General features: G+C 47.3%; 1 protein-coding gene across 1 annotated transcript in view; it reads left to right on the forward strand.

Annotated features, from left to right (window-relative positions):
* Positions 1–25,833, forward strand: part of LOC135553860 (serine/threonine-protein kinase LMTK1-like) — a 27,166-nt gene extending 1,333 nt beyond the window's left edge. The window contains exons 2-12 of the mRNA XM_064985790.1: positions 3,010–3,128; positions 3,362–3,449; positions 4,236–4,369; positions 6,295–6,379; positions 12,508–12,629; positions 13,114–13,263; positions 16,113–19,884; positions 20,733–20,897; positions 21,131–21,374; positions 21,999–22,223; positions 24,435–25,833. Coding sequence (XP_064841862.1) covers positions 3,010–3,128; positions 3,362–3,449; positions 4,236–4,369; positions 6,295–6,379; positions 12,508–12,629; positions 13,114–13,263; positions 16,113–19,884; positions 20,733–20,897; positions 21,131–21,374; positions 21,999–22,223; positions 24,435–24,463 — 5,133 coding nt within the window. The 3' untranslated portion in view covers positions 24,464–25,833. The remainder of the gene's footprint in view (positions 1–3,009; positions 3,129–3,361; positions 3,450–4,235; positions 4,370–6,294; positions 6,380–12,507; positions 12,630–13,113; positions 13,264–16,112; positions 19,885–20,732; positions 20,898–21,130; positions 21,375–21,998; positions 22,224–24,434) is intronic.
* Positions 25,834–26,296: the final 463 nt, after the last annotated feature.

The following is a 26,296-nucleotide window of genomic DNA, read 5'->3' on the forward strand; positions in this document are numbered from 1 at the left end:
TCGATCTGGATAAGATCGTCTGCTAAATGACAAAAAATGGCAATGTAAAATGTTCTGAGGGTGAGTGAGAGAATGAGTGTACACTTTAGCGAGAATAAGGGTAAAGATTGGGACAAAACAGCAGCCTGGTTTGGATATAGGCAGTCTTTCACTATATCCTCTCTTCCTGCTTTCCTACATGTTACTGTCAACATCCCAAATGGCACCATATTCCCTATTTTTTGTATTTTTTATTTTTTTATTTCACCTTTATTTAACCAGGTAGGCTAGTTGAGAACAAGTTCTCATTTGCAACTGCGACCTGGCCAAGATAAAGCTTAGCAGTGTGAACAGACAACACAGAGTTACACATGGAGTAAACAATTAACAAGTCAATAACACAGTACAAAAAAAAGGCGAGTCTATATACATTGTGTGCAAAAGGCATGAGGAGGTAGGCGAATAATTACAATTTTGCAGATTAGCACTGGAGTGATAAATGATCAGATGGTCATGTACAGGTAGAGATACTGGTGTGCAAAAGAGCAGAAAAGTAAATAAATAAAAACAGTGTGGGGATGAGGTAGGTGAAAATGGGTGGGCTATTTACCAATAGACTATGTACAACTGCAGCGATCGGTTAGCTGCTCAGATAGCACATGTTTGAAGTTGGTGAGGGAGATAAAAGTCTCCAACTTCAGGGATTTTTGCAATTCGTTCCAGTCACAGGCAGCAGAGTACTGGAACGAAAGGCGGCCAAATGAGGTGTTGGCTTTAGGGATGATCAGTGAGATACACCTGCTGGAGCGCGTGCTACAGATGGGTGTTGCCATCGTGACCAGTGAACTGAGATAAGGCGGAGCTTTACCTAGCATGGACTTGTAGATGACCTGGAGCCAGTGGGTCTGGCGACGAATATGTAGCGAGGGCCAACCGACTAGAGCATACAAGTCGCAGTGGTGGGTGGTATAAGGTGCTTTAGTGACAAAACGGATGGCACTGTGATAAACTGCATCCAGTTTGCTGAGTAGAGTGTTGGAGGCAATTTTGTAGATGACATCGCCAAAGTCAAGGATCGGTAGGATAGTCAGTTTTACTAGGATAAGTTTGGCGGTGTGAGTGAAGGAGGCTTTGTTGCGGAATAGAAAGCCGACTCTTGATTTGATTTTCGATTGGAGATGTTTGATATGAGTCTGGAAGGAGAGTACATTCTAGCCAGACACCTAGGTACTTATAGGTGTCCACATATTCAAGGTCGGAACCATCCAGGGTGGTGATGCTCGTCGGGCATGCGGGTGCAGACAGAGATCGGTTGAAAAGCATGCATTTGGTTTTACTAGCGTTTAAGAGCAGTTGGAGGCCACGGAAGGAGTGTTGTATGGCATTGAAGCTCGTTTGGAGGTTAGATAGCACAGTGTCCAAGGACGGGCCGGAAGTATATAGAATGGTGTCGTCTGCGTAGAGGTGGATCAGGGAATCGCCCGCAGCAAGAGCAACATCATTGATATATACAGAGAAAAGTCGGCCCGAGAATTGAACCCTGTGGCACCCCCATAGAGACTGCCAGAGGACCGGTCAGCATGCCCTCCGATTTGACACACTGAACTCTGTCTGCAAAGTAATTGGTGAACCAGGCAAGGCAGTCATCCGAAAAACCGAGGCTACTGAGTCTGCCGATAAGAATATGTTGATTGACAGAGTCGAAAGCCTTGGCAAGGTCGATGAAGACGGCTGCACAGTACTGTCTTTTATCGATGGCGGTTATGATGTCGTTTAGTACCTTGAGTGTGGCTGAGGTGCACCCGTGACCGGCTCGGAAACCAGATTGCATAGCGGAGAAGGTACGGTGGGATTCGAGATGGTCAGTGACCTGTTTGTTGACTTGGCTTTCGAAGACCTTAGATAGGCAGGGCAGGATGGATATAGGTCTGTAACAGTTTGGGTCCAGGGTGTCTCCCCTTTGAAGAGGGGGATGACTGCGGCAGCTTTCAATCCTTGGGGATCTCAGACAATATGAAAGAGAGGTTGAACAGGCTGGTAACAGGGGTTGCGACAATGGCGGCGGATAGTTTCAGAAATAGAGGGTCCAGATTGTCAAGCCCAGCTGATTTGTATGGGTCCAGGTTTTGCAGCTCTTTCAGAACATCTGCTATCTGGATTTGGGTAAAGGAGAACCTGGAAGGGCTTGGGCGAGAAGCTGCGGTGGGGGCGGAGCTGTTGGCCGAGGTTGGAGTAGCCAGATATAGTGCACTACTTTGGGCCAAAGCCTTATGGGCCCTGGTCAAACGTAGTGCAGTATATAGGGGATAGGGTGCCATTGGAGACACACCATTGGAGTGTGCTGTGAGGTAGTGTGTGTGGAATGTGTGTGTAATGTGGTGTTGATCTTATTAGGGCTACAAGCTGACCTACAGCCTTGTCTGTCTGAGAGCTGGGACTATCTTCATGTCATACTGAATTCCATTCCATCTGCATTGCTTCCTGAGACAAAGCTTTTTAGTTAGTGCTGAACTGTACGTTTTGCTCTTCTCTCTGTCTCTCCCTCTGTCTCTCTCTGTCTTTCCCTCTGTCTCCCCCTCTGTCTCTCTCCCTGTCTGTCTCTCCCTGTCTGTCTCTCCCTGTCTGTGTCTCCCTGTCTCTCCCTGTCTCTCTCTCTCTCCCTGTCTCTCTCTCTCTATCTATCTATCTCTCTCTCTCTATCTATCTATCTCTCTCTGTCTTTCTCTGTCTTTCTCTGTCTCTCCGTTGCCCCCTGTCTTTACCATGTTAACTACTGTAAATGTTTTTTTGTGTGTGTGTGTGTGTGTGTGTGTGTGTGTGTGTGTGTTTGTGTGTGTGTGTGTGTGTGTGTGTGTGTGTGTGTGTGTGTGTGTGTGTGTGTGTGTGTGTGTGTGTGTGTGTGTGTGTGTGTGTGTGTGTGTGTGTGTGTGTGTGTGTGTGTGTGTGTGTGTGTGTGTGTGTGTGTGTGTGTGTGTGTGTGTGTGTGTGTGTGTGTGTGTCTCTGTCTGTGTCTCTGTGGGTCCTGTATAGGTTCTCTTGGGGGAGGTGAATGCAGGTCTCAGCACCACCCAGGTGGTGGTCAAGGAGCTGAAGGCCAGTGCCAGTGTCCAGGACCAGATGCACTTCCTGGAAGAGGCACAGCCATACCGGTCAGAACTACAACATTATGGATTTCATACCCTGTATACCCCAGTCTTTGCATCAGTACAATTAATTAATTAATTAATCAATCAATTGGTGAATGAATGAATGAATTAATGCCTATATATGGTTATCCTGCTACCTTTTTCCATGTGTTCTGACTGTATGTTCACTATAAACTATGACAGTAAACGTGACTGATGAACTATGACCCATCTCCTCTACCTCCCCCTTCCCCCAGTGCCCTCCAGAACCCAGCCCTCCTGCAGTGCCTGGCACAGTGCTCAGAGGTTACACCCTATCTACTGGTCATGGAGTTCTGTCCTCTGGTGAGAGAAACCTCCCCTAGCCCCCTAACCCCTAAACCCTAACCCCTATCTCAGAGGTCACAACCACCTTCTATATGGAGTTCTCTGGTGAGATGGATACTTGCTCCCCCTGTTGGTGGAATACAGTACTGTTACAGCCAGGGACAATCCGCTCTCTACCCTTTCCTCTGGGTTTGCAGAAGGGTCTGAGCTTACACCATATTGATTACACCCTTACAGATCAGAGTTTCCACCATACTGCTAACACCTTACGGATCAGAGCTTCCACCATACTGCTAACACCTTACAGATCAGAGTTTCCACCATACTGCTAACACCTTACGGATCAGAGCTTCCACCATACTGCTAACACCTTACAGATCAGAGTTAACACCTTACAGATCAGAGTTAACACCATACTGCTAACACCTTACAGATCAGAGTTAACACCATACTGCTAACACCTTACAGATCAGAGTTAACACCATACTGCTAACACCTTACAGATCAGAGTTAACACCTTACAGATCAGAGTTAACACCATACTGCTAACACCTTACAGATCAGAGCTTCCACCATACTGCTAACACCTTACAGATCAGAGTTTCCACCATACTGCTAACACCTTACAGATCAGAGTTAACACCATACTGCTAACAGACATAGAAGGAGAAGTGGATGAGAGCAAGTTGTGACGGGTTATTGTACAGACATACATTACAAACATAGGGTTTGTGTGTCCCAAATGGCATCCTATATTCACATCTACTGCACTACTTTTGACCATATTCCTGTCCTGGTCATCAGGGCGACCTGAAGAGTTACCTGCGCAGCTGTCGGGCGGCTGACACCGTGACCCCTGATCCCCTGACCCTCCAGCGAATGGCGTGCGAGATCGCCTCGGGCCTGCTGCACCTGCACAAGCACAACTTCACTCACAGGTGGGTTAGTGGACACCTTCACAAACACAACTTCATTCACAGGTGGGTTAGTGGACACCTTCACAAACACAACTTCATTCACAGGTGGGTTAGTGGACACCTTCACAAACACAACTTCATTCACAGGTGGGTTAGTGGACACCTTCACAAACACAACTTCATTCACAGGTGGGTTAGTGGACACCTTCACAAACAGGTGGGTTAGTAGAACAACTTCATTCACAGGTGGGTTAGTGGACACCTTCACACACACAACTTCATTCACAGGTGGGTTAGTGGACACCTTCACAAACACCTTCACTCACACACACAAACACAACTTCATTCACAGGTGGGTTAGTGACACCTTCACAAACACAACTTCATTCACAGGTGGGTTAGTGGACACCTTCACAAACACAACTTCACTCACAGGTGGGTTAGTAGACACCTTCACACAAACACAACTTCATTCACAGGTGGGTTAGTGGACACCTTCACAAACACAACTTCACTCACAGGTGGGTTAGTGGACACCTTCACAAACACAACTTCACTCACAGGTGGGTTAGTGGACACCTTCATAAACACAACTTCATTCACAGGTGGGTTAGTGGACACCTTCACAAACACAACTTCATTCACAGGTGGGTTAGTGGACACCTTCACAAACACAACTTCATTCACAGGTGGGTTAGTGGACACCTTCACAAAGTGAAGTGAAGAGCAAGGATAAATACAATGTATGTTTGGTAACATACATGTTGTAGTGAAGAGCAAGGATATATACACTGTATGTTTGGTAACATACATGTTGTAGGGAAGAGTAATGATATATACACTGTATGTATGGTAACATACATGTTGTAGTGAAGAGTAATGATATATACACTGTATTTACGGAAACATACATGTTGTAGGGAAGAGTAATGATATATACACTGTATGTATGGTAACATACATGTTGTAGGGAAGAGTAAAGATGTATACACTGTATTTACGGTAACATACATGTTGTAGTGAAGAGTAATGATGTATACACTGTATGTATGGTAACATACATGTTGTAGGGACATAAAACCGATAGAGGGAACTGAACCGGGATGATCTGGAGGATGTTGAAGGATCTGGTCTCACTCTGACACATCCCACCCTAGATGCAACTGGGACTGTGCAGCTGGTCTGTCTCCAAATTAACATGATATTGAGGATATTATGTACATCACAATCTGTTCCTAATTACCTCACCTGTTTAAATAAATGTTAAATAAAAATATGGAAATATGTAAGGATATGACTGAAGCTGTGTTGCTCTGGCTCCCCCTGCTGGTCTGTCCCGGTAACAACATCCTGGTGCTGCCTGAGTGACTCTCACCAACTCCAGCATCAGTGATTTTGTTGCCGGGGGGAACCCCTCTCTCCTTGTTACCATGGTAGCAGCCAATCATGTGCTGAGGAGCTGATGATAGGTAGAGTTAAGATCAACAAAATCTCGATGCCTGTGTAGTAGTCAGAGATAGCTACAGAGAAAAATGAGAAATCCACGTAGCTACTTGTGCAGTCAAACCAGTGAATTACACCCGTACTTTATGCTATTGAGCAGTGAATGTTGTGAAGCATCATGTTTTCCTGTGGTACAATACATTCAATAACAATGATTGAATGGTTTAATGTGATACAATGTTACTGCAGTAAGAGTATTACATATGGTTTAGTCTGGTCTGGTGACTGGGTGGCAGGTAGCCTCGCGGTTAAGAGCGTTGCGCCAGTAACTGAAAGGTTGCTGGTTTGAATCTCTGAGCAGACTAGGTGAAAAATCTGACGATGTGCCCTTGAGCAAGGTACTAAACGCTAAATGCTGCTGTAAGTCTCTCTGGATAACAGTGTCTGCTAAATGGCTATAATGTAACAATGTGATGAACTGTTCCTCCCTCTCCTCTTTACAGTGACCTGGCCTTAAGGAACTGCCTTCTGACCTCAGAGAGGACAGTAAAGATAGGAGACTATGGCCTCTCACACAGCAGATACAAGGTGAGCCTACAGTATTAACCAGTCTTGGTGAATCTACAGTAATAAACCAGTCTTGGTGAGTCTACAGTAATAAACCAGTCTTGGTGAGTCTACAGTAATAAACCAGTCTTGATGAGTCTACAGTAATTAACCAGTCTTGGTGAATCTACAGTAATAAACCAGTATTGATGAGTCTACAGTAATTAACCAGTCTTGGTGAGTCTACAGTAATAAACCAGTCTTGGTGAATCTACAGTAATAAACCAGTCTTGATGAGTCTACAGTAATTAACCAGTCTTGGTGAGTCTACAGTAATCAAATCAAATCAAATCAAATTTATTTATATAGCCCTTCGTACATCAGCTGATATCTCAAAGTGCTGTACAGAAACCCAGCCTAAAACCCCAAACAGCAAGCAATGCAGGTGTAGAAGCACGGTGGCTAGGAAAAACTCCCTAGAAAAGCCAAAACCTAGGAAGAAACCTAGAGAGGAACCAGGCTATGTGGGGTGGCCAGTCCTCTTCTGGCTGTGCCGGGTAGAGATTATAACAGAACATGGCCAAGATGTTCAAATGTTCATAAATGACCAGCATGGTCGAATAATAATAAGGCAGAACAGTTGAAACTGGAGCAGCAGCACGGCCAGGTGGACTGGGGACAGCAAGGAGTCATCATGTCAAGTAGTCCTGGGGCATGGTCCTAGGGCCGCGGTTCAGTTGAAACTGGAGCAGCAGCACGGCCAGGTGGACTGGGGACAGCAAGGAGTCATCATGTCAGGTAGTCCTGGGGCATGGTCCTAGGGCTCAGGTCCTCCGAGAGAGAGAGGAGAGAATTAGAGAACGCACACTTAGATTCACACAGGACACCGAATTGGACAGGAGAAGTACTCCAGATATAACAAACTGACCCCAGCCCCCGACACATAAACTACTGCAGCATAAATACTGAAGGCTGAGACAGGAGGGGTCAGGAGACACTGTGGCCCCACCCGAGGACACCCCGGACAGGGCCAAACAGGAAGGATATAACCCCACCCACTATGCCAAAGCACAGCCCCCACACCACTGGAGGGATATCTTCAACCACCAACTTACCATCCTGAGACAAAGCTGAGTATAGCCCGCAAAGATCTCCGCCACGGCACAACCCAAGGGGGGCGCCAACCCAGACAGGATGACCACATCAGTGAATCAACCCACTCAGGTGACGCACCCCCTCAGGGACGGCATGAGAGAGCCCCAGCAAGCCAGTGACTCAGCCCCTGTAATAGGGTTAGAGGCAGAGAGAATCCCAGTGGAAAGAGGGGAACCGGCCAGGCAGAGACAGCAAGGGTGGTTCGTTGCTCCAGAGCCTTTCCGTTCACCTTCCCACTCCTGGGCCAGACTACACTCAATCATATGACCCACTGAAGAGATGAGTCTTCAGTAAAGACTTAAAGGTTGAGACCGAGTTTGCGTCTCTGACATGGGTAGGCAGACCGTTCCATAAAAATGGAGCTCTATAGGAGAAAGCCCTGCCTCCAGCTGTTTGCTTAGAAATTCTAGGGACAATTAGGAGGCCTGCGTCTTGTGACCGTAGCGTACGTGTAGGTATGTACGGCAGGACCAAATCAGAGAGATAGGTAGGAGCAAGCCCATGCAATGCTTTGTAGGTTAGCAGTAAAACCTTGAAATCAGCCCTTGCTTTGACAGGAAGCCAGTGTAGGGAGGCTAGCACTGGAGTAATATGATCAAATTTTTTGGTTCTAGTCAGGATTCTAGCAGCCGTATTTAGCACTAACTGAAGTTTATTTAGTGCTTTATCCGGGTAGCCGGAAAGTAGAGCATTGCAGTAGTCTAACCTAGAAGTGACAAAAGCATGGATTAATTTTTCTGCATCATTTTTGGACAGAAAGTTTCTGATTTTTGCAATGTTACGTAGATGGAAAAAGCTGTCCTTGAAATGGTCTTGATATGTTCTTCAAAAGAGAGATCAGGGTCAGAGTAACGCCGAGGTCCTTCACAGTTTTATTTGAGATGACTGTACAACCATTAAGATTAATTGTCAGATTCAACAGAAGATCTCTTTGTTTCTTGGGACCTAGAACAAGCATCTCTGTTTTATCCGAGTTTAAAAGTAGAAAGTTTGCTGCCATCCACTTCCTTATGTCTGAAACACATGCTTCTAGCGAGGGCAATTTTGGGGCTTCACCATGTTTCATTGAAATGTACAGCTGTGTATCATCCGCATAGCAGTGAAAGTTAACATTATGTTTTCGAATAACATCCCCAAGAGGTAAAATATATAGTGAAAACAACAGCGGTCCTAAAAACGGAACCTTGAGGAACACCGAAATTTACAGTTGATTTGTCAGAGGACAAACCATCCACAGAGACAAACTGATATCTTTCCGACAGATAAGATCTAAACCAGGCCAGAACTTGACCGTGTAGACCAATTTGGGTTTCCAATCTCTCCAAAAGAATGTGGTGATCGATGGTATCAAAAGCAGCACTAAGGTCTAGGAGCACGAGGACAGATGCAGAGCCTCGGTCCGATGCCATTAAAATGTCATTTACCACCTTCACAAGTGCCGTCTCAGTGCTATGATGGGGTCTAAAACCAGACTGAAGCATTTCATATACATTGTTTGTCTTCAGGAAGGCAGTGAGTTGCTGAGCAACAGCCTTTTCTAAGATTTTTGAGAGGAATGGAAGATTCGATATAGGCCGATAGTTTTTTATATTTTCTGGGTCAAGGTTTGGCTTTTTCAAGAGAGGCTTTATTACTGCCACTTTTAGTGAGTTTGGTACACATCCGGTGGATAGAGAGCCGTTTATTATGTTCAACATAGGAGGGCCAAGCACAGGAAGCAGCTCTTTCAGTAGTTTAGTTGGAATAGGGTCCAGTAAGCAGCTTGAAGGTTTAGAGGCCATGATTATTTTCATCATTGTGTCAAGAGATATAGTACTAAAACACTTGAGCGTCTCTCTTGATCCTAGGTCCACGCAGAGTTGTGCAGACTCAGGACAACTGAGCTTTGAAGGAATACGCAGATTTAAGGAGGAGTCTGTAATTTGCTTTCTAATAATCATAATTTTTCCTCAAAGAAGTTCATGAATTTATCACTGCTAAAGTGAAAGTCATCCTCTCTTGGGGAATGCTGCTTTTTAGTTAGCTTTGCGACCGTATCAAAAAGGAATTTTGGATTGTTCTTATTGTCCTCAATTAAGTTAGAAAAATAGGATGATCGAGCAGCAGTAAGGGCTCTTCGGTACTGCACGGTACTGTCTTTCCAAGCTAGACGGAAGACTTCCAGTTTGGTGTGGCGCCATTTCCGTTCCAATTTTCTGGAAGCTTGCTTCAGAGCTCGGGTATTTTCTGTGTACCAGGGAGCTAGTTTCTTATGAGAAATGTTTTTAGTTTTTAGGGGTGCAACTGCATCTAGGGTATTGCGCAAGGTTAAATTGAGTTCCTCAGTTAGGTGGTTAACTGATTTTTGTCCTCTGGTGTCATTGGGTAGACAGAGGGAATCTGGAAGGACATCAAGGAATCTTTGTGTTGTCTGTGAATTTATAGCACGACTTTTGATGTTCCTTGGTTGGGGTCTGAGCAGATTATTTGTTGCAATTGCAAACGTAATAAAATGGTGGTCCGATAGTCCTGGATTATGAGGAAAAACATTAAGATCCACAACATTTATTCCATGGGACAAAACTAGGTCCAGCGTATGACTGTGACAGTGAGTGGGTCCAGAGACATGTTGGACAAAACCCACTGAGTCGATGATGGCTCCGAAAGCCTTTTGGAGTGGGTCTGTGGACTTTTCCATGTGAATATTAAAGTCACCAAAGATTAGAATATTATCTGCTATGACTACAAGGTCCGATAGGAATTCAGGGAACTCAGTGAGGAACGCTGTATATGACCCAGGAGGCCTGTAAACAGTAGCTATAAAAAGTGATTGAGTAGGCTGCATAGATTTCATGACTAGAAGCTCAAAAGACGAAAACGTCATTTTTTTTTTTGTAAATTGAAATTTGCTATCGTAAATGTTAGCAACACCTCCGCCTTTGCGGGATGCACGGGGGATATGGTCACTAGTGTAGCCAGGAGGTGAGGCCTCATTTAACACAGTAAATTCATCAGGCTTAAGCCATGTTTCAGTCAGGCCAATCACATCAAGATTATGATCAGTGATTAGTTCATTGACTATAATTGCCTTTGAAGTAAGGGATCTAACATTAAGTAGCCCTATTTTGAGATGTGAGGTATCATGATCTCTTTCAATAATGACAGGAATGGAGGTGGTCTTTATCCTAGTGAGATTGCTAAGGCGAACACCGCCATGTTTAGTTTTGCGCAACCTAGGTCGAGGCACAGACACGGTCTCAATGGTGATAGCTGAGCTGACTACACTGACTATGCTAGTGGCAGACTCCACTATGCTGGCAGGCTGGCTAACAGCCTGCTGCCTGGCCTGCACCCTATTTCATTGTGGAGCTAGAGGAGTTAGAGCCCTGTCTATGTTGGTAGATAAGATGAGAGCACCCCTCCAGCTAGGATGGAGTCCGTCACTCCTCAGCAGGTCAGGCTTGGTCCTGTTTGTGGGTGAGTCCCAAAAAGAGGGCCAATTATCTACAAATTCTAACTTTTCGGAGGGGCAGAAAACAGTTTTCAACCAGCGATTGAGTTGTGAGACTCTGCTGTAGAGCTCATCACTCCCCTAACTGGGGAGGGGCCAGAGACAATTACTCGATGCCGACACATCTTTCTAGCTGATTTACACGCAGAAGCTATGTTGCACCAGTCTTGGTGAGTCTACAGTAATAAACCAGTCTTGGTGAATCTACAGTAATTAACCAGTCTTGGTGAGTCTACAGTAATAAACCAGTCTTGGTGAATCTACAGTAATAAACCAGTCTTGGTGAATCTACAGTAATTAACCAGTCTTGGTGAATCTACAGTAATAAACCAGTCTTGGTGAATCTACAGTAATTAACCAGTCTTGGTGAATCTACAGTAATAAACCAGTCTTGGTGAATCTACAGTAATAAACCAGTCTTGGTGAATCTACAGTAATAAACCAGTCTTGGTGAGTCTACAGTAATAAACCAGTCTTGGTGAGTCTACAGTAATAAACCAGTCTTGGTGAGTCTACAGTAATAAACCAGTCTTGGTGAGTCTACAGTAATAAACCAGTCTTGGTGAGTCTACAGTAATAAACCAGTCTTGGTGAGTCTACAGTAATAAACCAGTCTTGGTGAGTCTACAGTAATAAACCAGTCTTGGTGAATCTACAGTAATAAACCAGTCTTGATGAGTCTACAGTAATTAACCAGTCTTGGTGAATCTACAGTAATAAACCAGTCTTGGTGAATCTACAGTAATAAACCAGTCTTGATGAGTCTACAGTAATTAACCAGTCTTGGTGAGTCTACAGTAATAAACCAGTCTTGGTGAGTCTACAGTAATAAACCAGTCTTGATGAGTCTACAGTAATAAACCAGTCTTGATGAGTCTACAGTAATAAACCAGTCTTGGTGAGTCTGCAGTAATAAACCAGTCTTGGTGAATCTACAGTAATAAACCAGTCTTGATGAGTCTACAGTAATTAACCAGTCTTGGTGAGTCTACAGTAATAAACCAGTCTTGATGAGTCTACAGTAATAAACCAGTCTTGATGAGTCTACAGTAATAAACCAGTCTTGGTGAGTCTACAGTAATAAACCAGTCTTGGTGAGTCTACAGTAATAAACCAGTCTTGGTGAATCTACAGTAATAAACCAGTCTTGGTGAATCTACAGTAATAAACCAGTCTTGATGAGTCTACAGTAATTAACCAGTCTTGGTGAGTCTACAGTAATAAACCAGTCTTGGTGAATCTACAGTAATAAACCAGTCTTGGTGAATCTACAGTAATAAACCAGTCTTGATGAGTCTACAGTAATTAACCAGTCTTGGTGAGTCTACAGTAATAAACCAGTCTTGGTGAATCTACAGTAATAAACCAGTCTTGATGAGTCTACAGTAATTAACCAGTATTGGTTATATTGTATGATGTAATTTTCTACATACTGAATAGGGGGCAGAAGAATAGTTTCCATTGTAACAGACAGATGATAAAGTCGTATTTCCATCTAATGATTCTGCTCTATTCAACTCTGTAGGATGACTACTTTGTGACTCCAGACCAGATCTGGGTGCCGCTGCGTTGGATCGCCCCAGAGCTCATAGACGAGGTGCATGGTAACCTACTAGTGGTGGACCAGACTAAGGACAGCAACGTCTGGTGAGCAGGGGGGAGGGGTCAGGGGTTCAAGGGTGTAGGAATGAATGGTGTCAGCACCATACACTATGGTTGACTCAGCCCCTACGGTGTTATTGTTAAGGTCAACGATACAGCTCTTCAACCTAACCTAGCCGGATCCCAGATTTGACTTATAGTGTTATTGATACAACTCTTCAACCAAACCTAGCCTGGTCCCAGATCAGTTTGTGCTCTTTCCAACTCCATAGCTCATTGTCAATCCAGATGTGACATGACAATGAGTGACGAGGAGTTGTCATGACAGAACAAACACACTGGGACTAAATAAAGGCTAATCAAAACCTGCTAGATCTGATCAAACCTCTATTGAATAGAGCTCTGTGTTTTCCCTGCCTAAGAGAAACCCTGGGGTCTGGTGTCCAGAGTTTTTCCTAGTCAGGCCACATGGTCACCTATGAAGTTCCTCATCGGAAGACGTTACTTCATGGGTTTGTCTCCGTTCTAGGTCTCTGGGAGTGACTATCTGGGAGTTGTTTGAGTTGGGGAACCAGCCGTACAGACACTACACTGACAGACAGGTCCTGACCTACGCTGTGAAGGAACAGCAGCTCAAACTAACCAGGCCCCGGCTCAAAGTACCCCTGGCTGAGCGCTGGTGAGTAGACACACACAGATACACACACACACACACACACACACACACACACACACACGCGCATGCACACATACACACACAAATGCATAAATGCACTAATGCGCACACGGGCGCCTACGCAGGATACACCACAATCCTTTGATCTGTAACCAATCATAAGTACTCCCTATCCTCATACCAACCAATCAATGCCTTTTATACTGGCACACGAACCAACCATTAGTCTTCTTCTCCTGACATGGGTTGTAATCAATACCTTATTAACCTGGCTATGAGCCTCTCATTTGGTCAGCACCATATAATACATATTTCTGGCATCTCACACATACAGTACCCAACACCTACAGTGGGGAGAACAAGTATTTGATACACTGACGATTTTGCAGGTCTTCCTACTTACAAAGCATGTAGAGGTCTGTCATTTTTATCATAGGTACACTTCAACTGTGAGAGACGGAATCGAAAACAAAAATCCAGAAAATCACATTGTATGATTTTTAAGTAATTCATTTGCATTTTATTGCATGACATAAGTATTTGATACATCAGAAAAGCAGAACGTAATATTTGGTACAGAAACCTTTGTTTGCAATAACAGAGATCATATGTTTCCTGTAGTTGTTGACCAGGTTTGCACACACTGCAGCAGGGATTTTGGCCCACTCCTCCATACAGACCTTATCCAGATCCTTCATGTTTCGGGGCTGTCGCTGGGAAATACGGACTTTCAGCTCTCTCCAAAGATTTTCTATTGGGTTCAGGTCTGGAGACTGGCTAGGCCACTCCAGGACCTTGAGATGCTTCTTACGGAGCCACTCCTTAGTTGCCCTGGCTGTGTGTTTCGGGTCGTTGTCATGCTGGAAGACCCAGCCACGACCCATCTTCAATGCTCTTACTGAGGGAAGGAGGTTGTTGGCCAAGATCTCGCGAGATATGGCCCCATCCATCCTCCCCTCACTACGGTGCAGTCGTCTTGTCCCCTTTGCAGAAAAGCATCCCCAAATAATGATGTTTCCACCTCCATGCTTCATGGTTGGGATGGTGTTCTTGGGATTGTACTCATCCTTCTTCTTCCTCCAAACACGGCGAGTGGAGTTTAGACCAAAAAGCTCTATTTTTGTCTCATCAGACCACATGACCTTCTCCCATTCCTCCTCTGGATCATCCAGATGGTCATTGGCAAACTTCAGACGGGCCTGGACATGCGCTGGCTTGAGCACAGGGACCTTGCGTGCGCTGCAGGATTTTAATCCATGACGGCGTAGTGTGTTACTAATGGTTTTCTTTGAGACTGTAGTCCCAGCTCTCTTCAGGTCATTGACCAGGTCCTGCTGTGTAGTTCTGGGCTGATCCCTCACCTTCCTCATGATCATTGATGCCCCACGAGGTGAGATCTTGCATGGAGCCCCAGACCGAGGGTGATTGACCGTCATCTTGAAATTCTTCCATTTTCTAATAATTTTCTAACAACAGTTGTTGCCTTCTCACCAAGCTGCTTGCCTATTGTCCTGTAGCCCATCCCAGCCTTGTGCAGGTCTACAATTTTATCCCTGATGTCCTTACACAGCTCCCTGGTCTTGGCCATTGTGGAGAGGTTGGAGTCTGTTTGATTGAGTGTGTGGACAGGTGTCTTTTATACAGGTAACAAGTTCAAACAGGTGCAGTTATTACAGGTAATGAGTGGAGAACAGGAGGGCTTCTTAAAGAAAAAATAACAGGTCTGTGAGAGCCAGAATTCATACTGGTTGGTAGGTGATACTTGTGCTAGATAGACAGCTTGTGATACAAATACTTATGTCATGCAATAAAATGCTAATTAATTACTTAAAAATCATACAATGTGACTTTCTGGATTTTTGTTTTAGATTCCGTCTCTCATAGTTGAAGTGTACCTATGATAAAAATTACAGACCTCTACATGCTTTGTAAGTAGGAAGACCTGCAAAATCGTCAGTGTATCAAATACTTGTTCTCTCCACTGTATGTATTCATCCTTCTCTGGATGTCTGGCAAATAGTGTTCCTTCTATCAAGCATGTTACTCATTTAAAACAACCTGCGGATTTAACACTGACACACACAGAGACACATACCTTCCTATATGCTGACCAATCTTTCCAATCACAGTTTCTGTATCTGGCTTGTATATATTCTCGTCAGATTGTAAGACCGGCGGCCAGAAACAGCTGACGCAGGACTTCCTCATCATATTGCTGTTTTTTAAATCAATTCCATGGTAGCATTTCAGTGTGATACAGCAATTTTTCATAATAAATGGACTATTGATGAACCTCCAGAATTACAGAGTAACACTTCTCCCCCTCCCTCCCTCCCTCCCTCCCTCCCTCCCTCCCTCCCTCCCTCCCTCCCTCCCTCCCTCCCTCCCTCCCTCCCTCCCTCCCTCCCTCCCTCCCTCTGTCGCTCCCTCTGCTATCGCTCTACCTCCCTCCCTCTGTCTGTCTGTCTGTCTGTCCCTCCCTCTGTCTGTCGCTCCCTCCGCCCTCTTTCTCTCCCCCCTCTCTCTCTGTTGCTCCCTCCCACTCTCTTCCTCCCTCCCTCCCTCCCTCCCTCCCTCCCTCCGTCGCTCACTCTCCCACTCCCTCTGTCTGTTGCTCCCTCCCTCCGCTGTCGCTCCCTCTGTCTCTATCTGCCTCCCTCCCTACCTTTGCCTGTTGCTCCCTTACTCTGTCTGTCTCCCCCTCCCTCTGGCCCTCCCTTTCTCCCTCTTTATCTCCTTCCTTCCCTCCTTCTCTGTCACTCCCCCCATCCTCCCGCTCTATCGCTCCCCCCTCACCCCTCCTCCCTCTCTCTCTCCCCACATCCCTCCCTCTCTCTGCCCCCCCCCCCCAGGTATGAAGTAATGCAGTTCTGCTGGCTGCAGCCAGAGCAGAGACCCAACAGTGAGGAGGTACACCTCCTCCTCACCTACCTGTGTGCCAAGGGGGCCAGTGGAGTCCAGGAGGACTTTGAACAGCGCTGGAACTCCCTGAGACCCAACCTGACTGGCAGCACCACCCACAGCCACACCGCCCCAGCCCCTCCACCACTAGCCCAGACTACTGTCCCTGCCCCAGCCCGACCATCTATCCCTGGGGACGTGGAGTTGGAGCCGGCCTCCACCTCCCGCAACTCCTTCCCTCTCCTCGAACACTTCTCCCACGACAGCTTCCACTCAGACAGCGGTGACGACATCCTGACCGTGACAGAGACCAGCTATGGTGGGCTCAACTTTGAGTACAAGTGGGAGCAGGCGAGAGCCGAGCAGCCATACTGTTCCTCATCCACCAGCGGGCCTCTGGGCCAGGGCAACCCTCACTACCAGGACGTATACTACCCCGTGGGGAACACCTCCACCTCGGGCAGCTGTAAAGGGGACGGAGGGGGTGGAGGGCTTGTTCTGGGGGTCTCCCCATCCTACTACGAGTCCGACCACTCCGGATCGGGATCCGGGTCGGGGGTAGGGGTGGTGCCGGTGTTGAGCGCTCACAGCCCTTCGGTCGGCAGTGAGTACTACATCCGTATTGAGGAGCCGGTGGAGTGTAATATCAACCTGGATGATAGTGTGGTTGACTACAGCCCTGGGTTGGAGGCTGAGGATGGCAGCCTCTCCTCAGGGAGCAGAACCCCACAGCCCCAGTCCCAGTCCCAGTCCCAGTCCCAGTCCCAGCCCAGTGCCTACTGGTCAGCAGCAGCAGGCGACAGCAGTGGGGGTAAACACAGTACCCATGACTCTGACAATAGCCCGGCCTTGTCCCTGACCATGGAGCCTCTCCTGAGACAGACAGCCAGCACAGCCAGTCCCGTGGAGATGGGGCCGTCCCACCAGTACTTCTCACCCAATCAGAGACAGGCTTTCTACTGTGAACAGTCGCCCATTCGAGAGACGTGTTGCCAATCACCAGAGGACACGCCCATAATGTCCCAGCTGAACCTGCATCATCCAATGGGGAGGCTGGAAACCACTCTGGGGGTGGGGTCCTCCCACTCCCAGTGCCTGAGTAGCCCTAGTCTGGGACACTGTGACCCCTACCTCGAGGCTAGCCAAGGCTTCACCACCACAGCCAGGAGGACGGTTAGTGAAGGCTACTATGACATGATGGGTCCCCTCAGAAAGACTCTACCCATGGCTAACCATATTAGCATTGACGTGGAGACAGGGGACGGGGGACTTTTGGTGGGGGGTAGGAAGAGAGGAGAAAGTGACGCTGGGGACATCGACGATGGTGATCTCTTCTCTGAGAGAGAAGCCACCAACTGGACCTCCAACCACTCGGCCAATAACAACAGCATGACTTTTGACCTTAGGCAGACGGGCCAATCACAGGACAGCTATCTGGACCTCCATTACACCAACACCACGACACACTCCTCTACTGTAACTGGCTCGTGTAACAGTAGCAACATGTGCCAGCAGCACAGCTCCAGAGCCTTCAGCTATATGGAGGCCACAGGGAGAGAGAGCGCAGTCTGCTCTTCCTCTAGCAGACCCAGTGAGGGCAGTAGTGCTACTACATATAGTCACCTGTGTCACGGAGCTAGCGATAAACCTGTGTGTCTCTCAGACCACTCTACCCTAGATCATCTCAGAGGTGTAGCTGTTGACTCTCTCTCCAGCTCTTCTGTTGCTGTCAAGTGTGTTAACCTCAAAGGTGGTGTAAAGGACGGCGTCCCCACCACCAAAACTACAACTACGGTGTCTGTAGAGGGACACAGTAAAAACCCATCTCTGTTTACAGGAGAGAGGAAATTCTCCCATCCCAAGATGATCCCAGGAACAGGCTATATCCAATCTCCGTCCACATACATGGAGCTTGACACTCGCACAGGCCTCAGCACTAAGGCAGTCCTGACAGAGAAGCAGGGGGGTAATGTCTGGGAGATACCTTCACATGTTAAAGACAGAGGTCCAGTGGAGGTGATGTCTGGTGGTGTGGGGGAGAGGAGGCTGGGGATGGGGTTGGCCCACCCTGAAGGGGTACTGCTGGAGCCGGTCGGGTCCTTGTTTGAGGCTAGCAGAGGGCTGGACAGTGGGTTGGAGATGGCCGGTCATTCCAGCATCAGCCTAGTGGATATCAGCAACTGTAGCTACGACGATGAGGATGATGACATAACAGATATCACTTCTGGAATTTTGGCCGACTACTCCCTGGACTATGCTGACGAGGTCGTAGACGATCTAAGCCCCGCCCGCCACCCCCACGGACGCTCCCTGCAGAACCTGGTGGGAACCCCCGACTCCGTGGACACCCTGGACATGCTGTCGCTGTCATTGTCGGTTACCACCGCCAGCCCCTGTGAGGGCTTCAGCCTTGATGACGTCTTTCTCCATACCTCCTCCTCCCTCTCCTCCTCTTTCACCTCCTCTTCTTTCACCTCCTCATCTCTCCTCCCCAAGTCCCTGGACAGTGGCTACGACACAGAGAACAATGAAAGCCCAGAGTTCATCCTAAAGGAGGGAGGTGGGAATGGGGACTTCCTATTGGACTGCGAAGGAAACCAGCAACAACACCCAGTCCTCGGTGGGAGCCACCTGGCCCGCGGTGGGGTTAGCCTGGGGCCGAGGTCGGACCAGATGGTCCTTCAGCAGGTGGATCTGGGTGATGGGGTTGGGGTCACTCTGTGTACCTCTTCCTCCTCTGGCTGCACTGAGCTGCAGCTAAAGGGACTAAGTGACAAGAATCCATTCGTGGACTCTGCCTACTTCTCTGACTACGACGCGGAGAACGAGAGGAGTCCCCAGGATGAAGGGAGTAACTTCTTCTCCAGTCCAGGAGACAAGAAGGACTTTGTGGGGCACACAGCCTCGAAACAGAGGATACGGTCGGCGAGGAGAGATGAACTCCAACCACAGACGGGGAGAGAGGACGGTTACCGTGACCTGACAGACCTGACAGGAAACACAAACACAAATGGAGTGGTGGTGTTTGACACTACCACAGGTTCCTCTCCCTCCTCGGCCCCCGGCCCGCGCCTCTCCATGCTGGCCCCCTTCCCCCCTCAGATGGGGGGCTGTCTGGCCAAGGAGTCCGCCCCTGACGATGCTGTAGGCCTGGAGTCTGAGCACAGTGGCGAGGAGCCGGCATCTGGGTGCAGCTCCACCGTGGTGTCTGAGGGTTCCTCCACAGTGCAGGAGGCTTCAGCCAGACACCCTGACCAGGAGAACCATCACAGGGCCTCAGAGGATGACTACTCCCCCATCCAGTCCCTGGGCTCCGACTCTACCATAGACTACAGAGAGGAGGTGATGAAAGAGAAGGAGGAGGACAGTGAGGGAGAGCAGGGATCGACTGAGGAGGACATGCCAGAGTTTAATCAGGTCGACGAGGATGGAGAGAATGGAGAGAGAGGAGGAGAAGAGGAGGAGTATGAGGAGTTAGAGGAGGAGAACGAAGAGGAGGAGGAGAAGGCTGGCTACAGCAGACACCAGAACGGTCCTGTTGGCCTCCTCATCTCATCTCCATCTCTTCTCTCCTGCTCCCCCTCACTCCAGGAGCTGTGTCGGGAGGTGGAGAGGCGAGCTCCTCTAACAGAGGGGGAGGAGTCAGACGACAGTGAGTCAGAGGAGGAGCTGCGGAGCTACAACCTGCAGGAGGAGCTGAGCGAGGAGGACAGTGAGGGGGAGGTTGGTTATATATTGGTTATATTCACGTTCCCCTTTTTCCTACATGATGTTATTCTATTGTAAACCTGAGATCCGCACTGGTCAGGCCAGCACTGGTCACTGGTCACTGGCCACTGGTCACTGGCCACTGGTCACTGGTCACTGGCCACTGGTCACTGGTCACTGGTCACTGGTCACTGGTCACTGGTCACTGGTCACTGGTCACTGGCCACTGGTCACTGGTCACTGGTCACCCCTTATCATTTCAGCTCAGAGGAAACAAGCATCCAGCGTGGTGCTGAAACAGAGTGGTAGTATATACTCTGCTGTTCTATCTGCTATGCAATGATGTGCAATGATGTCAGAGAGGAAAAAAAACACTGTTTATTGTTTGAAGTCATGTATTTTTGTTGTAGTATCACAAACCGACCACAGGAGTCTGGTGTCACCTTAATTTGGGAGGACAGGCTCGTGGTAATGGCTGCTGCGAAATAAGTGGAATAGTATCAAATGACATCAAACGCATGATTCCATGGATTCCATCCCATTCCATTTGCTCCGTTTCAGACATTATTATGAGCCGTCCTCCCCTCAGCAGCCTCCTGTGAACTGGAGGTGGCCGTTTCGCCGCTGTAGAATGGAGCTTTAATCATGTGAAGCAGTGTTTCCCAAACCTGAGGAACATTATGTGTTTCAGGCCAAGTACTAACGCAGTTAATTCAACTAATCAACTCATCATGAATAGTGGAATCAGGTGTGTTAATGCTCGGGTTAAAAACTACAATGTGCTCCACTTTGGGTTCCCAGGACCAGGATTTTAGACACACTGATGTGAAGTGTGTTGTGACTGACTCACTTGACTTGACTAGGTGATGGGGGTGCCGGTGGTGGTGAGCGATAGTAGTGGGGCCAGAAACCTCCGCAGCCTCCTCAAGATGCCTAAGCTCCTCACACAGTCCTTCTGTGACGAGCTGGACAGGAAGAAGAAAGCCGTGTCCTTCTTTGATGACGTCACTGTCTTCCTGTTCGACCAGGTCAGTAACTGTGCAAGCATAGTGACATCACTATGGTCAATCAATGGCAATACTTCATTCTGGATAAAAAAAGGCACTACACATTATAGAGAATTCATAGTTTATAACCACTGCATCACACATCATTTATAAGCAGTCACACAACATGTTTAAAGTTGGGCCAGTTGAATTATTGTTTTCTGTACTGGTAGATGTATTTGAGACTTTCTGACTGATTTGTCTTTCACCTCCAGGAGAGCCCCACAGGAGAGCTGGCTGACTTCACGTTTCCCCCAGGAGCAGAGTCCTGTGGCCAGGCCTCAGGCGGGAGCACCCCCCCAACCGGACCCCACCAGCCCCACCCCACCATGGGCCACCACCACCACCACCCCACCATGGGCCACCACCTCCACCCCCCCACCATGGGCCACCACCTCCACACCCCGGACATGGCACCACACGCCTCAGAGGACTCTGATGGCAACATGTCAGAAGAAGGTAAGAGTGAAAAATACTTTCAGTTACAAGAACAGTTAGAGACCAAGAGTGTTAAGAATGGATCCCTGAGGGATACAAGAACAGTTAGAGACCAAGAGTGTTAAGAATGGTCCCTGAGGGATACAAGAACAGTTAGAGACCAAGAGTGTTAAGAATGGATCCCTGAGGGATACAAGAACAGTTAGAGACCAAGAGTGTTAAGAATGGATCCCTGAGGGATACAAGAACAGTTAGAGACCAAGAGTGTTAAGAATGGATCCCTGAGGGATACAAGAACAGTTAGAGACCAAGAGTGTTAAGAATGGATCCCTGAGGGATACAAGAACAGTTAGAGGCCAAGAGTGTTAAGAATGGATCCCTGAGGGAAGCTACAGTCAGGTATACTGTATCAGTTCTAAACCCCCTCTCCTCTCTGTGTGTGTGTGTGTGTGTGTGTGTGTGTGTGTGTGTGTGTGTGTGTGTGTGTGTGTGTGTGTGTGTGTGTGTGTGTGTGTGTGTGTGTGTGTGTGTGTGTGTGTGTGTGTGTGTGTGTGTGTGTGTGTGTGTCTGTGTCTGTGTGTGTGTGTCTGTCTGTGTGTGTGTGTGTGTGTGTGTGTGTGTGTGTGTGTGTGTGTGTGTATTCAGGTGGTGGGTTTGAGTGTGAGGATGACATCCCATTGATGACCAGCCCGTTGTCCAGTCCGTCTACAGCTGAGCCACCGGTCTCCCATCCCATCCCGGTCCCTGCTGCCAAGCCTCCCGAGGACAAGCCAGTAGCAGTAACAGCAGCATCACAGTTCTCCCGTTTCAGCGTGTCCCGCTCCCGCTTCTCCATCACACACGTCCCCAATCCAGACATGAACTCTGAAGGTCAGTCCTGTTGAACACACCCCTGGTACTGTAGTAGTCACTAGTGTCCTGTTGAACACTCCCCTGGTACTGTAGTACTGTAGTAGTCACTAGTGTCCTGTTGAACACTCCCCTGGTACTATAGTACTGTAGTAGTCACTAGTGTCCTGTTGAACACACCCCTGGTACTGTAGTAGTCACTAGTGTCCTGTTGAACACACCCCTGGTACTGTAGTAGTCACTAGTGTCCTGTTGAACACACCCCTGGTACTGTAGTAGTCACTAGTGTCCTGTTAAACACTCCCCTGGTACTATAGTACTGTAGTAGTCACTAGTGTCCTGTTGAACACACCCCTGGTACTGTAGTAGTCACTAGTGTCCTGTTAAACACTCCCCTGGTACTATAGTACTGTAGTAGTCACTAGTGTCCTCTTGAACACACCCCTGGTACTGTAGTAGTCACTAGTGTCCTGTTGAACACTCCCCTGGTACTATAGTACTGTAGTAGTCACTAGTGTCCTGTTGAACACTCCCCTGGTACTATAGTACTGTAGTAGTCACTAGTGTCCTGTTAAACACTCCCCTGGTACTATAGTAGTCACTAGTGTCCTGTTGAACACTCCCCTGGTACTATAGTACTGTAGTAGTCACTAGTGTCCTGTTGAACACTCCCCTGGTACTATAGTACTGTAGTAGTCACTAGTGTCCTGTTGAACACACCCCTGGTACTGTAGTAGTCACTAGTGTCCTGTTGAACACTCCCTTGGTACTATAGTACTGTAGTAGTCACTAGTGTCCTGTTGAACACTCCCCTGGTACTATAGTACTGTAGTAGTCACTAGTGTCCTGTTGAACACACCCCTGGTACTGTAGTAGTCACTAGTTTCCTGTTGAACACTCCCCTGGTACTATAGTACTGTAGTAGTCACTAGTGTCCTGTTGAACACTCCCCTGTTACTGTAGTACTGTAGTAGTTACTAGTGTCCTGTTCACAACACTGAGCCCAGCCTAGCTGTACTGACCTGGTAACATAGAGTCCTGTTCACAACACTGAGCCCAGGCTAGCTGTACTGACCTGGTAACATAGTGTCCTGTTCACAACACTGAGCCCAGGCTAGCTGTACTGACCTGGTAACATAGAGTCCTGTTCACAACACTGAGCCCAGCCTAGCTGTACTGACCTGGTAACATAGAGTCCTGTTCACAACACTGAGCCCAGGCTAGCTGTACTGACCTGGTAACATAGTGTCCTGTTCACAACACTGAGCCCAGGCTAGCTGTACTGACCTGGTAACATAGAGTCCTGTTCACAACACTGAGCCCAGCCTAGCTGTACTGACCTGGTAACATAGAGTCCTGTTCACAACACTGAGCCCAGCCTAGCTGTACTGACCTGGTAACATAGAGTCCTGTTCACAACACTGAGCCCAGGCTAGCTGTACTGAGCTGGTAACATAGTGTCCTGTTCACAACACTGACCCCAGGCTAGCTGTACTGACCTGGTAACATAGAGTCCTGTTCACAACACTGAGCCCAGCCTAGCTGTATTGAGCTGGTAACATAGTGTCCTGTTCACAACACTGAGCCCAGCCTAGCTGTACTGACCTGGTAACATAGAGTCCTGTTCACAACACTGAGCCCAGGCTAGCTGTACTGACCTGGTAACATAGAGTCCTGTTCACAACACTGAGCCCAGGCTAGCTGTACTGACCTGGTAACATAGAGTCCTGTTCACAACACTGAGCCCAGGCTAGCTGTACTGACCTGGTAACATAGAGTCCTGTTCACAACACTGAGCCCAGGCTAGCTGTACTGACCTGGTAACATAGAGTCCTGTTCACAACACTGAGCCCAGCCTAGCTGTACTGAGCTGGTAACATAGTGTCCTGTTCACAACACTGACCCCAGGCTAGCTGTACTGACCTGGTAACATAGAGTCCTGTTCACAACACTGAGCCCAGGCTAGCTGTACTAAGCTGGTGTTGTTATACATCCACCATAGCTGCTGGAGTGGACAATGTTCTGTCAAAGGAAAGGGCAGCACAGTACAGCTAGCCTGGGCTCAGTGTTGTGAACAGGACACTATGTTACCAGCTCAGTAAAGCTAGCCTGGGCTCAGTGTTGTGAACAGGACACTATGTTACCAGCTCAGTACAGCTCAGGTCGACACGACAGTGTGAAAAGGGAAAACGCCACATCTGCGCTAACGAATCCTCTTCTCTTGTCTCACAGGGAGCAGTGAAGATGGAGAGAGGCAGTGAAAGAAGGATTGAAGGGGTCTTCTCCATGACAGGAAGGAGTATACCTCCTCTCCTAGTATGACGACCAGGTGTTCAGACCTGGGATCTCCAGAACCTGAGGACCCTGTATGAGCCAATGCCTTGTATCGTAGTGACACAACATCTACATTCCAAATGACAGCCTATTCCCTATGTGCCCTGGTCAACAATAGTGGAAGACATAGGGAACAGGGTGCCATTTCGGATGCAGACAAACACCTTAAATGGATCCTTCTCTTACTTTGTATTATTACTCCAGAGAGAGACAGAGAGATAGCTGTAGGAATGATGACAGAGTCCTGAGAGGACCACAACCAAGCAGTATGTGACTGATAATATAGATGTATTAGAGATATATAACATCTACACTTATGACAATTATTAATAACTTATTTGCTCAAATCACCATTGACTTCAGTAGCGTCAAGTCATTTGGGGAAAAGGAAAAAGAGACAAAAAAATGAAAAAAATGACAGACTTGGTCTCATTGCTGCTCTCTCATTGGCTGCTTTGGTCCTCCATCTGCTTGCTCATCGGCTGGTTGGATCTTCTAGAACAGTGTTACAGTGCTTCCCTGGAGCTGTTGAATAATGGCTGATGACCGCCCCACAGGAAGCTGCTCTCTGTGGGGGTTCAAAGATGAAGACAACCTCCCCTTTACAAATGACAGAGGAATAGGGGTGGGGGTACTGCGAAACCTACTGTGCCCCCTTGACAAAACCACAGGAAGGTGGACGGTCTTGCTGATGTTTTAGTTCAGGGATAAAAAATGTATTAGTATGATGTTATACCATAGCATTGAATATGTGTTTCTGATTGGCTTGAAGGGCATTCTAGAGCGTGCATTATTTCCGTATAACTCACGGTATATTTGCACGATAGAATGGTTCGTTCTTACATACTATATGTTTCAGCTGCTTTTGAAAGCAAAAGTTCAATTGAAAACATTATTGGCATGTTTGAATTCGATTTTCATAATTGCGAGCTAGGACTGATGGTTTGGTTCGCTAAACTAGCAAGTCAGTTTGTTTGGTTACCAAGGCAACCACTGTCGCTGTCTAGTAAACTTGCTAGCTACTTCAGTGGATGTTAAACACATTTCTACTGGCCAATTAACACATGTCTAGCAGCAAATGTGTTCAATTATAGCCCTGGTATAAAAGGGATAATCAACTTGGGGCTCTATGCATACTGGAATAGTGTGAAGTCAGCTGGAACACACCTTCCACATCGTTCATTATTTTCCATAGAACGCATAGCCTCTGGTTGATTATCCCTTACATAACAGATCATTAGAGCCAGAGCCCTGTTGAAATCTATGTATGTTATAATATATATGGCTCTGCTTACAACTTGGTAACACTGTTATGTGTCTGTTTCACAGTTCTTTGTAACGTTAGTTACTCCTCTCCTTACAAAAAAAGGTTGCCGTTTTGAAACTGCAGTAAAAGTGCAGTAACTGCAGTCAGTCAACTGTGGTATTTTGGATGCAGTAATTACAGAATAACTGCAGTGTACTGCAGTTGAACCTCATTTATACTGCAGTTGAACCTCAGTTATACTGCAGTTGAACCTCAGTTATACTGCAGTTGAACCTCAGTTATACTGCAGTTGAACCTCAGTTATACTGCAGTTGAACCTCAGTTATACTGCAGTTGAACCTCAGTTATACTGCAGTTGAACCTCAGTTATACTGCAGTTGAACCTCAGTTATACTGCAGTTTGAACTGCTCAGTTAATGCAGTTGAACCCAGTTATACTGCAGTTACACTGCCAAATGACGGCAGTAGAAAAAAGTTATTTTGGACACCGTCT

This window comes from Oncorhynchus masou, chromosome 14, assembly GCF_036934945.1.
Source record: "Oncorhynchus masou masou isolate Uvic2021 chromosome 14, UVic_Omas_1.1, whole genome shotgun sequence".
In the NCBI taxonomy this organism is placed as follows: Eukaryota; Metazoa; Chordata; class Actinopteri; order Salmoniformes; family Salmonidae; genus Oncorhynchus; species Oncorhynchus masou.